General features: G+C 39.2%; 1 protein-coding gene across 1 annotated transcript; it reads right to left on the reverse strand.

Annotated features, from left to right (window-relative positions):
• Positions 1 to 8,314: 8,314 nt before the first annotated feature.
• Positions 8,315 to 18,023, reverse strand: gmppb (GDP-mannose pyrophosphorylase B). Its single transcript, XM_024802614.2, has 10 exons — positions 17,899 to 18,023; positions 16,196 to 16,379; positions 16,024 to 16,104; positions 15,431 to 15,479; positions 15,146 to 15,288; positions 14,841 to 14,999; positions 14,207 to 14,285; positions 12,194 to 12,321; positions 11,928 to 12,110; positions 8,315 to 11,434 (listed from the first exon to the last, which is right to left on the reverse strand). The coding sequence occupies exons 2-10, from the start codon at positions 16,322 to 16,324 to the stop codon at positions 11,303 to 11,305; spliced, it is 1,083 nt and encodes a 360-aa protein (XP_024658382.1). The 5' UTR covers positions 16,325 to 16,379; positions 17,899 to 18,023; the 3' UTR covers positions 8,315 to 11,302.
• Between the last annotated feature and the right edge of the window lie 513 nt (positions 18,024 to 18,536).

Consider the following 18,536-nt stretch of genomic DNA (forward strand, 5'->3'; position numbering starts at 1 on the left):
GAAAGGTGTTATATAAATAACTAAATGACATTCCCTGACTTTGAATTTAGTCAACTACGAGAGATCAAAAACATTAGTAAACAGATTACTAGGCCATGTATCAAACGAAGGTATAATCATTATTATTATTCCACCTTTGCTGTTGATGATGTGACCAGTCAAAATGTCTGTGGTACAAAGTACTCGGTGCAGCTGTTGATCTGAACATGCAAACCACACAACAAACTATTAACAGGAAGTGTTGCCGTGCTGCCAAACATGCACACCTACTCTGTAACGTGTGCGCTGTGGTCTGAGAGTTATTTGCTACAGTCAGAGGCACCTGCAGCAGCTTAAGAAGCACATAGCTAATGAGCCAGTGAGGAAGCTGGTGTACCTGGAGAGAACCCATGCAAACTTCACACAAGGCCCCGGCCAGATGGTGGAATTGAACCCAGGGCCTTTTGCCGTGAGGCAACAATGCTAATGACTGTTTGAAAAAGCAAAGATTTCATCTTCATGTTCTTGAAAACTCAAAACAGCTTTTTCACCACAAAAGCTGTGCAAGGAAAAGCAGAGAAAACACAGCAAACACAGTATGCTACCAGATTAATTTTGATGGTGTTATACATTGAAGACCAAAAATAAGGTGCGTACTGTAGAGCAAATTACAAAACAAATATAAAATGGAACTTTTAATCAGAAATGTAGAATAGAAAAACATTTCAGATAAAAGTTAAAAGAAGAGAATATCAGCTGCCAGTCAAAAACAATATATTTTACTGCTGCGAGGTATTAGGAGTTTATTAAAACAAAAAATCAAAAATACAACTCAAGCAAAAACACCACAATCTATGCACAGCTGAACAAAATTTGAATTGGTACAACAATCCCATGTGTATAGAGATACATGAGTTATATGTTTATCTGTTGCTCTCGTTGACATTAAACTGCACAGCGTTTATAAGTAAATTACCTAGAGGCAAATTAATATCCAGTGATATCCATTAATATCCATATACCAGTGCACATGAAAAAGAAAATACACCCTCTTTAAGTTATTCGTTTTTACAGATCAGGAAATAATGAAAAAAAATCACCTTAATCTTACTAGATTTCTTGTAGAACTTCAGATAAGCAAACACACATCACACAATATTACATAGCTACCTTATATTGTTACCAAAAACTTGAAAAACAAATGTTGACTTCAGAAAATGTGTGTGAAAAACAAAGTAGACCCTTGCTGTTTTCATGGCATTTAAGAGGGTAAGTAGCACCCAGGAGCTGCTAATCAGATCCACTTAATTAATTGATCATCAAAGTATAAAACAGTAACTACGAAAACTAAGTAATACAATATCTTGCAAAGTTTTTTTGTTTTTGTTTTTTTAAAGCTCTTTGAAACAGCCGCAGTTGACACACAGTGTTGTACATCATACATGAATGAAATAGTGAGAAAATAAAGCTAAAAAAGTAAAAAGCAACACAAGGAATACTGTAATGATCTACTGTGGAATAAGGAAAATATTTTACTGCTACTCATATTCATCATTATTATCATTGCATTAAGTAACTTTGCATTAAGTCATTGCCATTGCATTAATTAAAGTAATTATCATTTCATTAATACATTTATTGAAGTTGTTGGTATTACATTAACCTTCTAATTACAGGTACAGCTAAGACCATTTTATACACATTGCATTTTGTGCTTGTTGGAGCTCGGTCAATTAATTGGAGGTTGTAAGCTTTGTTCGGCGCGATGTCCGGACAATCTATTGTGTAAGTGACTTGGAGCTATAGAAGGTTACAAAACACATATAATACATACAATCTAGAAACAGGCCTGAGCAAAGGCCTGAATGTATTCAGCTTCTTGTTGCAACCTGTTGCATTTGAGTTTGCTTAGTAATAGGTGACAGAAGATGGGTCAAAAGGAGGACAAGTCCACGGGGGCCTCCAGGGCCTGAAATCATCGGCATATTTGGAAAAAGATGTTAGAAAGAGGAACTTCTGTGTCTGCCTTTAGCTCTGAAAATTGCTCATTGTCTGTACAAGATGCAAATGATGTTCTTAAAATACAAATTATGTTCTTAGAACGCGAGAAGGGGCGTTTAACCCTGACGTTATAAAAGCAACTCTCTGTGTATTTTTGGGAGAAGAAGTCTGCTGATGTGATGCTGTGTGCTTCTTCCCACGCGTGTGTTTTTAATAAACTCTCTATCTGATTTCACTCTACTGGGCCTCTATTGGTTTGTCTTGTGCCACATTTTCGAATTCGGGACACTACTTTCTGGTCTCCCTAAAAACAAACTAGCCCCCTACTACACTCCAGAACTTAGGTACACAGGTTGTGACCAAGGCCAGAAGAGAGTATGAACAACACCAGCTTTTAAGTATCTCCATTGTCAGCCTCAGAACAGATTCTTTATCTAGTTTTTAGGTTTTTGAAGTTGTCCCTAAAGTCAGATGTAAAAAACCCACAGTGCGAAAGCTTTCTGTTACTATGCTGCACATCTGTGGAACAGCCTTCCTGAAGACCTGAGGACAGCCAATCATGTCAATGCTTTCACAGCCACAACCCACTGATAGCGCTTTCTTAGTCCAGTTTCTAATGTTTTATCTGTTGGGCTCAGTAGTGACTTATTGACTAATTATTGTTGAAGGTGGGTCTGCAAACCACTGAATCATTTTGATTACACTTTTGCAAAATGCATAATAAAACAGTGAGATCAATGATTGTTTTCTACAGTCATTGGGTGTAATATGTCATGTTGTTTTATACTTAGACTTAAATCATGTGAGAGCCTGGTAAAGACCAGGTGATGTTCTGATATTTCACGCTGTGTAAAGCTACATCATGAATGCACCAAAGAAATGTTCAGAAACATCATATTGCAAAATGTTTAAATTCGTCCTTATCCTCACAAAAATTCCGTCACCTTTATGCAAATGAAAAAGTCCACCCAGAAAGCTGTTGTTTAAGTCGCTTGAGTTCACCCGTAACTCTTTCTGTGACTGCATGAGGGTATAATGATTTCCATGTAGGTGAGCAGATTTCATAACAAAGTGGTGAAAAAAATAAGGTGACTGGTTCCAGAGCCCATGGTCACTAAAGCAAACCTTGGAATACACATAGTAAAATCCCTCCTCCTGAACTTCAAGCCTACCATCTTTGTAGGCCATGCCGCTGAGAACAGTCAGATTATTTATATGCCAAAGCATCACCTCGTTTTCTTGAACCGACCCGCCTGCAGGGATAAAAGACAAGATGGATGTAGCAATTTAAAGTTGTGTATTTTCAGTCAGACACGGCAAACAATTAAACCAATTTATGTAAAGTTCAGCTCCTGTTTTGGGCCAGTTATGATCTGTTTTGTGAAACTGCTAGTTTCAATGAATTGTTCAAAAGGAAATAGGGACTGCAGAGTTGATCTGACAGAAGGGACAGAAGACACCCGCACATTTGCTTCTAAACTATACCCAGCATTTTATTAATCAGATTTTTTTGTACGCCGTCATAAAAATTTGAATTTCCTGTAGTCACCTCGCCTTGTTCTTCATCCGTCTTGTGCCACCCCATTTAAAAAAGATCTAAATGCCCCTGATAGCACACAGTTGATAATGCAGGACTTTAGTTTTGTGATAATATTCACCAAATCATTATTATTAGTGTTATTATTATTTATTTGGTAAATATTTAAATTAATGTGGCTTCTTCACATAATGTGCCAACAAATGAATAAAATTAAAAATATTCTTCTTAGCTTCTTTTTTCTCTGAAATCAAATCTTGGTGTGTTTATTGCAGTTTCAAAACAAACTCACCGTTTATACTCAGCATATAACTCTGCTGCCTTACATCTGATATATAAATACAGCACCCAAGACAAAGTATTTATCACTGACAATGGGAAATGAAGGCTTTTCTATACAGTTTGACCGTTAATTAGAGAAACAAATGCAAAAATCGTGCAAATCAGAAAATCATGACGACGGTTATTTTATTTATGGATGGTATACACTTGTGTTATTTACAAAAAAAAAAAAAAGTTATCCAACCTGTCAGATGTGCAAAACCACGGATTCTACCATCTTGTTCTGCAATGGAAACAAAAATCTAAATGCTGTTTTTGTTTGTTTGTTTATTTGTTTATTTTAAGTTATCCTGTCAGATGTGCAAAACCACGGATGGGTTCATCTTGTTCTGCAATGAAATCAAAAATCTAAAATGCGGGGAGGGGTATGTTTTGTTTTTTAGATATGCTCACAAAAGATATTCTTAGTCTCGAGATTTTAGCTCATGGTTGAATTAAGGTTAAATGTAATAAGAGACTTGTGTACCTGATCTGTTGTTCAGTCTTGAGACAGCCTGCAATGGAAGTTACAAATTAGTTTGAAAGAAATTGTCAATGCGTCATATTTGATGATAGAGTACAACGTTTACTTGTACAGAGAAGAATTTTTAAAAAATAAAATAAATTTTTTTAAAAGTACAGGAAAATTGAGTAAAATATAAACAAATGACTGTTAAAACGAGACAAGCTGACAACAAATGTGCCCAAAGTAATAGAAGCTTTTGCAATTAGATATGTGCTACAGTAGTATCTATCTTATCAGCTGATATATCACAACAATTGCTTAATTGTTACAGTTAATCAATTCATTTTTATACCTCTAAAGTCACAATAAGAGAGGATAAAAAGCAGGCAATAAATATTTAGATTTAAAGACTAGAGTACACTGAGCTGATACTCACCAATTCACGGTGGTAAAGCAGGTTAATAAAAAAAGCCTGTGCAGCAATGCCATACAGCACTACAGTCAGGAGGACAAACAGCAGCGTTTGTGCCAATTTGTCATCTTTTTGTTGCTCATCTGGATTCTGGGGCACTGCAGCAACAAGTCTGTCCAGTTCCACACCAGTGTCCGCCATTCCTGCAGAGAAAATATCTTCAAATAATAGACAAAAAGTTTCTTTTTGACTCAAGGAAGCCACTCAAACGCAAGGAAGTACTGTGGTTTAAAGTAGCGATGACTCGCCATCCTGAGGGGCACTACCAGTAACAGAAATGCATGCACACACTGCAAAACACATTTCCTCTTAAACACAGTCACACTTCAACCATACGCTCTGGTTTCACAGTCATGTGTCGTATAATCAGTAAACCTTTTTTTGAAGTTCACATTGACTTCAGAACCACTGATCACTCAAGACGTCCCAGAATATTTCGATTCTGTGAAAACATATCTTACAGTATTACTCATCTTCCACAATATCAAAAGGATCCACGAATATGCATTTTTCAAGATGTAACAATAACACTGTCACAATAATTTTACTTTTTGGTGATATCGCTGAGTTTTGCTACCTTTTTGTTCTGATTGGTACTCTGGTTATTTTCTGTACGCTAGTCTCTTTTTATCTCTAAGGTAAGGATTAGCATTAAAAATGAAAAAAAAAAATAGTTTTCTTGTATCTTATTTTGTTTTGTGCTTCCCATCTTCTCTCCTGTTTCTCTGATTGATGTCGCCTGCACTTTATTTGCCTACTTTCCACTGTTTGTCACGAGTAATCAGTCACCTATACATAGTCCTCTCCATATGCTGTGTCCTACAATACATCTCTGACAGGTGTTAGAGAGCCTGCCAGGCAGAAATCCCTGAAGGCAAATTTCTCCCAGTTGCTGAGATATGATCTAACGTTCTGCTTCTCCACCGTTTTTGGTTGACTGTAACAGACAAAAGAACTGTAAATGCAGATAAGAGGCTTTGTAGGCAAAGGTAGCATAAGTGCCACAATAGAGGTGCAACAGAAACATTAGTTGGAATCAAACCAGGCATCAGTTATATGTCACAGTTTCACTTTGTGAGCAGTGTGTTTGAGATTCACTATCGGAGCAAAGAGGAATTCTAACTATCGGGGATACTGCCACTTCTACCTGCTGCTGATTTCATATAACGAGCAGGACTTTTAAAGAAGCCACAGCTGGAAGAACAGTAAGTTTCAAGATACATCTTCAGTCTCTAATTACCCCAGCTGCATTTTTTTCACTCAGAGGCAAAATGTCCTCTCAGTCAGAAATGAATCTCTCTTGTTCGATCTGCTATGACATCTTCAGAGACCCCATCATGCTGTCATGCAGCCACAGCTTTTGTAAAGACTGCCTGCAAATGTGGTGGAAGGAGAAACCAGTACGTAAATGCAGAATTTGCATTTGTCAGATGACCCACCCTGTAACTTGGTGTTAAAGAACCTGTGTGAAGCTTTCTTACTGGAGAGAAATCAAAAAGCTTCTTTGGAGTCAGAGGCTCACTGCAGTCTGCACTGTGAGAAACTCAAACTCTTCTGTCTGGACCATCAGCTGCTAGTGTGTCTTGTTTGTAGGGATTCAAAAATACACAACAAACACAAATTCAGAACCATCGAAGAAGCTGCGGAGGATCACAGAAAAGTGCTTCAGGTGTTACTACAGCCCTTAAAAGAGAAACTGAAGCACTTTAAAATAGTTAAAGGAGACTTTGATCAAACCAGAGAACACATTAAAGTCCAGGCCCTTCACACAGAGAGGAAGATCAAGGAGAAGTTTGCAAAAATGCACCAGTTTCTACAAGAAGAAGAAAAAGCAAGAATCACTGCTCTGAGGGCAGAAGAGGAGCAGAAGAGTCAGATGATCAAGGAGAAGATGGAGGCTCTGAGCAGAAAAATAGCAGCTCTTTTAGATGCTATCAGAGCCACAGAGGAGAACCTGAGAGCTGAAGATGTCTCATTTCTGCAAAACATCAAGCCTGCAGTGAACAGAGTCCAGCAGCGCACCCATGTGGTCTCAGGAGCTCTGATAGATGTGGCCAAACACCTGGGCAACCTAACCTTCAACATCTGGAAGAACATGAAGGAGATGGTCTCCTGCACTCCAGTGATTCTGGATCCAAACACAGCTCATCAACAACTCATCCTCTCAGAAGATCTGACCAGTGTGAGTCTCGGTGAGAGACAGCAGCTTCCCAACAATCCAGAGAGGTTCGACCACCATCCAATTGTTCTGGGCTCCGAGGGCTTCGACTCAGGGACTCACAGCTGGCATGTTGAGGTTAGAAAGGATGGGATCAGGTGCCTCGGTGTGCTAATAGAGTCTGTTAAGAGAAAAGAACAATTACAGACTGGATTCTGGGAAATATGTCTCCAGGATGGACAATACACAGCAGCTGCTCCACCACTTCCTGATAAACTTCTCTCAGTGAAGAAGCTCCAGAGGGTCAAAGTTCAGCTGGACTGTGACAGAGGGAAACTCTCATTCTTCGATCTTGACACCAGCACACACATACACACCTTCAAACTCAGTTTCACTGAGAAGCTGTTTCCTTACATTGGCACGCACAATAAAGTACCAAGGAAGATTTTACCTGTGACTGTGAGAGTGGAACAGCACACGCCCTCTTTATCTACAGGTTTTTGGTTTAGCTAGCTCTTATTTCCACTCAGAAATCTCTGAGTTTTGATGAGTTTTATTTAAGAATTTAAACATTTCAATAGCTTATTAGGGTTTTTCTTTTAATGTTAAAAGACACTGAAAGCCTTTTAGATTTTATTACTTGTATATTTTCTTTCTTGTTTTAATATGTTTGTCTGTGTCATGTGTCTATAAAGCCTTTTAGGCGAGATAATGGGCTCTACATATAAACTAACTTGGCTTAACTGGTAATAGTCAGTCTTACAAGCTTTAATAATTGTATCTGTGAAAATGTAGTTTTACATTTCTGTGTGTCATCAATATTTTTTCGTTTTTGGACCAATAACAGGGACTTTTTGAGTGTGGTACACACCCTGATCCATCCAAACGTCAAGTGTGCAAGAGTTGGTTTTTTTACTAAACGTAATAATAAAAAGCTATGACTTTTTTAGTGCAATTTAATGTTTAAATTGGTATTATTTAGATACAAATATACTTTAGATGCAAAAACAAAATGTAATTGTGTATACATTTCAATTTCTATGGTAGTCTAGTGAAGTAATCTAACGAAGCTCAAAAGTGTCTGTAAAACCAACAGATTTGGATTTAAATGTAAAACATTCTTTCAGATGTTATGTACATCAGGTAAAAATGATAAACAACCTTTGACTCTATAAAGTTTTTATATCTCTAAATTAAAATTAGAACATTCACAAAGGCTTGTGACGTTTTAAGAAAAACATGTTCATGCCCTTTACATTTCATGGGTAAAGCAGAGAGACCAGGAAGGCGAATCTAACTGTGGTGATAATTTTTATCACTGACATGAGATTTACTGTGACCTTCACCTGTTAAACATCGAATAATACGAGATCAGACGTGTTGCAGTGGTCAGTAGATTATATTTTTCCTTTCAGAAATTAAAAACATTTTTTTACAAAGACCAACTTCCTTCACTCAAACTCTTTTGCACATTAAGCTCTTAATAGTGCTCACCACAAACAGCAGAATCACTGCTTTACATCGATACACCAGCGCTGAGTGTGGACTAACACAGGACTAACCTGTTGACCAGTTTCAGTAACCTCCCACAGGAGAGCATTTATTTAAAGGCGACCTGTTGCATTTATATTGTTAATTTGCTGCTCTATGCTTTTTGACTCCACTCCAGTATCACAGAATGATTCAAAGTTTAAAAACAATCCTTATTTTTCTTATTCCAGTCCCTTGTGCAGCCCCTCAGTTCAAACTTTAAACCCCTCATCTGCTGACTGGCTGGCACTTGGAAGCCTACAGAGGGGTTTACCCAGTGCTTGTGAACTGTCCCCATTTAGTATGTAAAGAAATACAAAAACACCCTGGACCTTCAACGTCTATTTTGTTCACATATAATATGAAAATCTGACCCAGTAACATTAAAAAAAAAAAAAAAACCCAGAAAAGCAGAACAGATACCCTTAAAAGATTTTCAGGCGTGTAATTATTTCAAGTTAAAACACTTTGTTTTTACAAACTGTCTCAGGGGAGAGATGTCTGTCTTATCAGCAGTTAAGGAGAAACTGCTATGTGAAAACACCAACAACTTTTCCAGTCTTAGCACAGGGCTGATTAACAGTTCTTTACTGAAGGTTTCTCATTTCCAAGGATTCTTTCTGGCTCAGAAATTTGAATGCGAGTGTTTAATTATGACCCTGAAATAAGTCAAAGAAAAGTTTCAGTAGTTCTAATGACAGAGGGGATTTACACTGGGCTCGGTTTACTTTTACTTTACATTTGTTTGTAAAAGCTCAAAATCATCTGATTTTTATGCTAGTAGCAGTAAATGACACATGGCTAAAATGTTAGCGTTAGATTTGTTTGAAAGTTGTCTCTTTAATTATATACACAGATTATTGTACAAATTAAATACTGAACACAGAATGAGTGTCAACATTAGTGATACTGAAAATGTTATGATTTACTGATGCAATGTCAAATTCATGAAGTTTATAAAGTTTACTGATGGTCGGATACATTTTTAGTTTTGGGCAGTCTGGTCATGAGATTATATGATGATCTTTTGGAGTCACGCCCCTACTTTTAGTTGGAAAGAAATCCGTCAGTCATTGGTGGACTTCAGTGATGTCAGTGGTTCCAACTTAAGGTCCAGTAATTTCATGGTGCCATGCGCTTTCCATCTTTTTGGCCTCAGTACTATTATTTTTGGTGACAATGCAAGAAACTGGTCCTAAATTAGGCTGCGTCTTCTCCTCGAGGCTGAAAGCTAATTTACAATCTAAGTATTTTTACTCTGAAAACCCTGACAGGAAGCAATGACTTATACTCCTGTTCCTTTGAAGTTTTTTTTAGTATACTGAAAACCTTTCCTTATCTGCTTTTCTCACCTTTAAGAGGATTATTGCATCTGATGGCCATTGCCTAATTTGTGACAAAACTGCTTACTTCATGTGGAGTAGGAACTTTTAGACAGCGCTGTATATTTATTTATAATGTAAAATTAATCTTAAAGACTAAAGTTGTCCACATTATAAAGTTGTCAGCTCACCCACTACAGTATTGGAGCACATATTGATGATCATTAACTCGTCTGACATTGAAACAAGCCATTTCAAAGAACAGAGAAACCTGGAAAGCTCATCAAGAACACAAGACTTAACCAACATTTCCCATGATTAAAGCTGCAGTCATTGGTATTTCTGTATAAAAACAAATCAAATTATTGAGTGTTATTTGATGTCAATTACATTCAGGTAGATGCAAACATGACTTCCAACTCAAAACATTCACATTTCCATGAAGTTGCTTACAGCTTGCTCTGCTGCCCTCAATAATAAACTGCTATGGCTTTAAAGGACCAATGTGTAGGAATTAGCGACATCTAGTGGTGAAGTTGTAGATTGCAAGATACTGAATCGCCCTTTGTTTCCAACAAGCAGCAGAAATAAACACATTTGCAGGTTGGTAACAACTGTACGGACAGTGATTTTTATATATTTAAATATAATTCAACCATTAAGATTTTGCCAAGGCTTAAAATTGGGGTGTGGCGTGGATTAAACAGTGTGCTGACAGTGGTCTCATCTTTCCTAGTCTTCACCTCTGCTGGACCCAGCTCACAACTTCACACTTTTGTAAGTAAATATTCTACTTCCAAATAAACAAAACAAAAACAAAAACGTGGCAGCCTCCACAAGCAAACAGTGGTGGTATTGTCCATCTTTGATATACAGTCTATTGTTTACAACAATGTAGGAGCACCTTCAGTTCCATTTACTTATAGCCAGTGCTGTTTGTCCTTTTTGGTCTTCAGTAGAAACACTAGTTATAAATCCTGGATTACATTTATGTTAATGGAGCATCAGAAATCCTACACACTGGACCTTTAACTGTGACCAATACTGCATTATGTTTCACAATAAGTCAGATCAGAATCTGAGCATCAGTCATGACATCAACCTGTAGCTGTGGTTTGATTGTTCTTTTCAGGAAGTGTAAATGCATAGTAAATCTAACCAGCAGTGTTCATATATTCACACACCCACTTCCCCCTTCCCTCTCAGTATACTGATCTTTACTCCACCAAGAAGCCCCCTCTCTCGACTTTTCTCATATTTGCCAACATGAGAGTTTGACCTGTCAGTACTTTAAGAAACCTTCCTTGACACACGTCACCTTTTCTGACAAATGCAGCCAAGCAGGGCTAAAACAAGTCCAAATTAATTTATAAAAAGAAAGACAAAGAAGCCTTTTGTTCTTCCTCCTCCTGCTTCCATTCAACTGCCTGAATGTCCCTCCCTCTTCTCTGGCACAGTTTGGGTCTTCCTCATAGTCTTCATATAAAAGGCGCTGGGATTTTTCCTCCACCTGACGCTACATGATGATTCGCGGCTCCGGGACTGACTCGTTGATGGATTTGTGAGGCAGGACGTTGGCACCGTTCAGGTAAAGCTCATCATTGACGATCACGTCCTCCCCCAGCACCGTCACATTCTCCATACGCACCTGAGGATGCACATTAAGACACAAGTCATCTACCATCGCACGTGACAAGTCTTTGTGCATGTGCTGTACGAGATGAAACAGAGGATTTAAGTAGACAGCAGAAAGAGTACGGCTGCCACAGCCTTCGGTACTCCTTCTGTTCTCCTACTGCTTCTCTGGCGTTAGCTACTATAAGTTATGTGAAAAGGACAGATATAATAGTGAACTGTGAAGTTGGCCAAAAGTCCCATTTGGTTATTACTTTAAGACAAAAAAACAAAACAAACAAAACAAACAAAAAAACAGACAAGTTTAAGCAATTCCAATAAATTATATCCATGAGTGCGTAAGCAGATACAAGGTCTAAAAAGAAAAAAAGAAAATAACTAGGCTAAGTTATAGAGTACAAACATCACCACAAGTGAGATCTGCTGTTAAACAGACAGAGACACAATTAGGTGCGTCTCACAATAAATGAATGAATCAAGAACGTCCACACATCTTTCCCACTCACCCACTGGCCGACTGACGAGCTCCACCCCACGATGCAGCTCTCCAGCCACGAGTGCGATCGAACCCTTGACCCTTTCAGCACCGTGCACCTCTTTATCCTCACGCCGTCCTCCACGACAACGCCGGCGCCGATGGTAACATTCGGGCCGATGGTGCAGTTCTCCCCGATCTGTGCTGTGGGATCCTTCAGAGAAGAAGAAATGGGGATCATCATTATCATGAAGTACAAGCCCTTATTTTGATGTCACATCAACAAAGTGCACTCACCACCAAGACGTTGCCGAGGAAACCGGGGCCTGTGCGTAACCTCTCAGGTGCGTGTTGTCGTACTGACTGGAGGTACATACACATCCCTGTCAGGAAGTCTTTAGGCTGGCCGATGTCCATCCAGAAACCTGCAGACAGACGGACAGAGGGTGGAAGGTGAAAGCCTGAAAACAACCAGGCAGCTCCTAGTGATCTTTAACAGGTGACTCACTGAATAATGAGGTCACAGTAAGAGGCAGACATTAATCTGCTGACTGCAAACTCTGCCATAAATGTTACATAACTGCCAGCAGAGTTTTCAGCATTTGTTCTAATAGCTGCACAAATCATTCATCTGCCTCAACCAAATATCCAGCCAAGTGTTGTGAGGGGGCAGGATCAAGAGAGAAGAGGCGGAGAACACCGGGGCAAACAGGCACCCTCACATCTAATCCTACGGCCACCAAAATCACCAGTTATAACCTAACAAGTATGACCGCAGTCTATGAATTTCAGGAGCAAACAAACACACAGAAATCAACCAGAAGGTTCGAACCCAGCGTCTAACAGTGCTAACCACTGCAACATGGTGTCACCCCCTTACCGTTGGTTAGGCTGTGGGGGCAAAAGTGGAAACCAGGACAAGCAGAGATACAGATTTAAACTAAAAACTGAAAATGCAGTTCAGTGGGTTAAAAAAAGCCACATTTTCACTGGAAAGACTGATGGATTTTCTACAGATCTCTGTTAAAAACAAAAAAAACAAAAAAGAGGGAGAAAAATCACCATCAATTCATAATTCAATAAATACCAATCCTGAAAAAAGATTAATCCAAACACCTGAATAAAAACACAGGAAAGCACGACTGGTACGAACAACATTAATCAGGGTTTTTACGAGCACCAGCATCATAAAAAAAAAAAAAAAACATCAGGGTTTCTGGTTTCTGATTAACATACAGATTTAACCTGAATTTATTTATTTATTCAAGCATAAACTAGCCAGAGCTCAGTTATTAAAATGTAATGAATTTATTTAACCTTTTAGGCCGACATAGGTTTGTCCATATTTATTACAAAGACAAAACAGAATTTAGGTCACTTGTACAAATTCCTACTCCTCTAAGAAAATTTAAAGAACAAATCAAGCCCATCTTTTTTTATTTATCCTGTGATTCTTAAGTTTTGTAAATGCTTCGCCGCTAATCTCGAGGACCTTCTGTTACTACTTAAACATGATGAATCACATCATCTTCTAAAGGGAAATCCACTACTGACTGGGACCAGTAAGCCTGCCTGGACTACAGGTCAGGATGGGGTGGAGGTTTCACTACGTGGTTCCACTGTTTCAGCAAAGCCAAAGGATGTCAGAGAGGAATGAGGATGTAGAGAAGCACCAACTAGTGATTCCTCCTGCTGGTGAGCTCTTATGTTTTTTGTTGGGTTTTTTCTTTTTAAACATCTGTATCAGAACTCTAGAGAACCTTTAGGTCTGAGCATAAAGGTTAGTGGTGCTTTTCTGCAAACGTTTCCTCTCCAGACCTACACGAAAAGCCCAAACACTTACGTCTGGTGGAGCTGTGAGCTGCAGAGACCAGATCAAGCACACAGGTCAGCTTCAAACCATACATTTCCATCCTACTGATCCTACTGCTGTGTTAAGAAAAAGGTGAGGTCACCACTGTATACTTTTATGAACTGACTTGCATCATTTTGATTAATACGATCTTCTCCACGGGCCCCTATTTTGGGCAAAAGCTGAATGTTCAGATCTCACATGCAGCTTTACAGTCCTGTGCTGTAGTAGAAGCTACTTTCGGCTACTTCCCTGCCACCAGTGGTCGCCACAGTGGGCAGCTCTACATGTCTGATTTGGCAGATTTTCTTTAAACGCAGGATGCCCTTTCTGACGCAACCCCAAAGAGGATTTGTGTCTCCAGCTGGAATCAAACCAGTGACTTTTTGACCACTACGCCACTGGAGGAGAAGAGTCCTGTGCTGTAGTACTGCAGTCTTAATATTAGTATTAGTTACCTTGCAGCTCCATGGCATACAGCTGTCCCTCCCCTGCCATGACAGGAAATATTTCTTTTTCAATGGATGTTGGTCTCAGCTGCAAAAAGAATGCATAAAAAAAGTCATGAACATGATCCAAAAAAATACACAAAACTATAGTGTCTTCAGACTCAGTGTTTCCCACAGATTCCCACATAATCAGGTGTCTCTCCAGTGAGTCTCATCCTGCTGGTAGATTGACAGACACACAAACCTGTTGTAGGCTCGGGTTAGAGTGACCCAGGGTCTCGCAGGAGATATTCAGAGCAGGAGGACTGCAATCACTAGCTACAGTCCAAGATAGTGAAGTCTGAGTACATCTGAATCTAGGATGAGCTCTGATCAAGAAGCTGAATGATATCAGTGACTGCCACAATGATAGGCTGAACAGTGACCCAGATGCATTCTTCGCTCTGATCCAAACTAAGGCTGAAAGTTTGGATTGAAGACTGAAAGCTGAAAGGGAGCTCCCTTTCAGCTTTCAGTCTTCAATAATACCAGATACTAACAGGCTGGCCCACCAAGGTAAAGTCCATCTGTGGGAAACACAGATGGACTTTACTAAATAACACACTAACATCGACACTATGAGTGAGTGCGAGAGCCTCCTCACCTGGATCCTGCTGAGCATGCTGGGATTGAAGATGTACATGCCGGCATTAATTTTGTTGGAGACAAAGACCTGTGGTTTCTCCACAAAGCGATGGATCCTCCCGCTGTCCGCCTCATACACCACCACACCGTACTTAGAGGGCTCTTCCACCCGTGTTACCTTCATGCATGCACGCACACACACACACACGCACACACAGAGTATGACCCCACAGTAGTAAGCTTCCCTTATACCACCTAAAACTAATAAAAACCTGTCAATATGCAGCAGCTAAGCATAGGAAATACTTGGACAGTCTCTCTCACCACAATGGTTCCCTCCTTGCCGTGGTTGTGGTGGAACTGCAGCAGATCTTTGAACGGAAAATCACAGATGACGTCTGAGTTGAGAACGAAGAACGGCTCACTGTCATCATTCAGCAAGTCTCGAGCCAACGCCAGGGGACCCGCTGTGCACAAACATAGTTTTATATGGTTCACAATAATTTACTATGGTTTTTAAAAGACGAGTTAATCGATGTTGAATTACTGGATACTTGCAGAGAGCCATTTACGCTTATCTGGATCTGTCTGTAGTAAAGACAAGCTCACCTGTTCCCAGAGGCTCCTTCTCATGAGACAGAGAGATACGAATCCCGAGCTGAGAAGAAAACAAAAAACAGACAGGTTCAACTTTAATGTTTGGGCTCAGTTAGGAATCACACATGAATCCAAATGAATGTCTCCTGAATCTATTTCCTAACATGTGACCAGAGATACAGAAATCCAACAAGTCCAACAACCGAGTCTTTGAGGTCCTGTTCAAGCACAACACGGAAGTCACGCTGATTAAAGATTGTAAAGTACACGACACACACGGTGACTGTGCTCACGAGTGTTGTGTTTTATTGACAATTCTGCATTCAAGGGAAACAGTCCGTTCCAGTCCAACTCTCTCTGTCTTGAGAAATCGTAAACCTAAAACCTGTTACCGACTTTCTGAATATCCTGGATACACTAGAACAAGAAAAATAAGCAGAGATGCCGAAAGTTTCTTGAAAAGGGAACCAAACATACTCAACAGTGACTGTTGTGCACATTTACACCTGAGTAAATGATATCCTGATTAATAAATCCATCATATAGCCTCCATGCAGGAGAAACCTGGTGGTTTTTGCTGTAACAGTGCAGGTTGTCATACGTACTCTCTGCTCCTGCACTCTCATCTCTCTTTCCAGCAGCTCTGACATGTAGCTCACTGCCAGAACCACATGGTCCACCCCAGCCTGAAAACACACAGAGACAGTGACTCATGACTACAACACAAAATAACCTCTCAGTAGCATCATTAAATCCTCATTGATATCTTTGCCTTACTTTCACCAGTGCCTCCACCTGGTGCAGCAGGATGGGTTTGTTGCAGAACTCCACGAGGGGTTTTGGGACGCTCAGGGTGAGCGGTCGCAGTCGGGTCCCGTACCCCCCCACTAGGATCAAAGCCTTCATGATTCTGCCGTTACCAACAGTTACCCAAGTTCATCAATAACCAGATGCTGATGCCCTGAAAAGACCAGATTCACATTCATCATTAAAATCAGACATTTTCTGAAGGACAGAAAAAAATCAGTCATGCTCGTTTCTGTTTTGGATTTAAAATTAAAAGTGACTTTCAAATACAGTCACTTTTTTACTTTGAAGAAAATTATTCTCTCCCTCTCTGACCTCTAAATGTGAACTTCTTTGCCCTCCTAAAGTATAAAAATATAACATTTATGTACACATGAGAGTGGAGACGTTGTGATCGGGGACAGAAACACAAATAAGCAAATCAGAGACTATTTCCTGATCCACTGTGTTGTTTACTTTGGTTTGTCGCATTTTTATTGAGCCATTTTACTACACAATTCTATTCAGGGTGGAAAGGTGAATAGTATGAAAAGAAGAAAATGGATGATTAAATTCCACTTTGTTTTATTTATATTCTTACTTACTAAACTTCTGCACTGTTATTTTAACGTGTTTAACTTAGGTCAGGGTCTTCCTGATTCAAAATGGACCTTCTTAGAGTAACTATATATGTAAACATGTCTGGTCCACTTACAGTTAAAGCAAAGAATCTGTGTTACAGACGTCTGAGCATTTTCCTGATATCTACTGGCCTTGAATAAAAGTAAATGGCTTTTTACAGTTGTACACTTGAGTTAATAATACAATAAAAATCACAGTGATGGTGATTTTGTTACTGCATTTACTCTTTTGGATGCAGTAATTCAGGCATTTGCTACCTTTTTGGCTGCATTAAATTCAACTTAATTATTAGCCAATGACATGGAGGTGATAAAGATCAAGCTGCTCAGACTTCCATTGGGAGGGAGTATCAGAGGGAGAGCTCAGGCAGAAGTGGTTTGGAGACAAAGTTAGAAATACAAGAGGCGGGATAGTAGATAAACTGGACAAAGGGTGTTAAATATCGAGCTTTCAGGCAGATGGAAAAGAGCAAGAGCACAGAGAACATTTAAAGCTGTAGTGATGACATGTTGATGGCTGGTGTGACAGCAGATCGCTGTGGCAAACACTGTGGCGTCGGGAAGAAAAAGAAGAGGAAGAACAAGAAGAGGTCATGGTGTCGCCTCAGATCAACAGATTTCATTCATTCATTCTATCAGGCGGTCTGGAACACGTGATAGGGTGATATTTACGTCCCTGAAAAGTGTCGAAAAACAAACCAAAGAACCAACCAACACAAAGAGGCGATAAAACGAGGATACACATGGGAATAAACACAGATTAAAACAGGTAGAACTAACGGGTACTACTAAAACAACCTGTTAAGGATATTGCGTTTTATACAGATTACATCAGCACTTATCGTAAATGAATTAACTTTTAAGGGAAACAGTGAGATAAAATGTGACAATGATCATGTTTTGGTTTGTAGTGAACTTACAGTGCCTCTAAATAGCTAACGTCAGCTGACAGAACTGACTTTATTTATCTACAATGAACGCAAATCGACAAGGAGCTGGTTAGTGCTCAGGTTTTAAAGTCTGCGAACAGCGTGAGAGTAAATGAAAACTCACCTGGGTTTTTTCGTTAATAGTCTACAGCCGGTCTGAATCACTGACACTCTGGAAATGACACGTAAGATCATCAAAACGCCGAATCCTTGTTTGGCTTCCGGTGCATGAGACAGCCAATCAATTCGTTCGACGTGACATAGCTTATCCGGTGAAGCGTTTCAGAATAAGAGTCATTTTAAAATCGGGCTTATTGCAGCATTTCTATCCACAGACTAATAATAGGACAAGGTTTCTTGGTCTTAAAGTTAAATGAGAATAGTGGAATACAAATAAATAAATAAAGTGAAAATCGATAAATCCCGTGCATACAGACTTTTTGAAAACTTGTGTGCAACTAATGGACTAGTTCAAGAAAATTTGGTTAAACCCAGTTTAATTTTACTGGACAAAAAACAAGAATATATATATATATATATATATATATATATTTATTAATTAAACAAATGTAACAAGTATGGAAGCCCATACTTCCATACTTCCGCCACAAAAAAAAGAAGGGGATCCTTAACTCGCTATGTTTCTCGAAATTTCGACTTGTGTTTCTCGAAATTTTGAGTTATGGATACTTGTTTTTGTTTTGTTTTTTTAGTAGCGGAAACTGGCTTCCATAGACAAGTATAACAAATATGGCAATATTG

Source organism: Maylandia zebra, linkage group LG5, assembly GCF_041146795.1.
Source record: "Maylandia zebra isolate NMK-2024a linkage group LG5, Mzebra_GT3a, whole genome shotgun sequence".
In the NCBI taxonomy this organism is placed as follows: Eukaryota; Metazoa; Chordata; class Actinopteri; order Cichliformes; family Cichlidae; genus Maylandia; species Maylandia zebra.

What these genes read in the sequence shown, in the direction of transcription:
- gmppb (XM_024802614.2), bottom strand. Translation starts at nt 16,324, where the DNA reads ATGAAGGCTTTGATCCTAGTGGGGGGGTACGGGACCCGACTGCGACCG. An exon ending in GCATGCTCAGCAGGATCCAG is followed by an intron (nt 14,286 to 14,840) that starts GTGAGGAGGCTC and finishes TTCTTTTTGCAG; the next exon opens with CTGAGACCAACATCCATTGA. An exon ending in TCCTCGGCAACGTCTTGGTG is followed by an intron (nt 12,111 to 12,193) that starts GTGAGTGCACTT and finishes TCTTCTCTGAAG; the next exon opens with GATCCCACAGCACAGATCGG.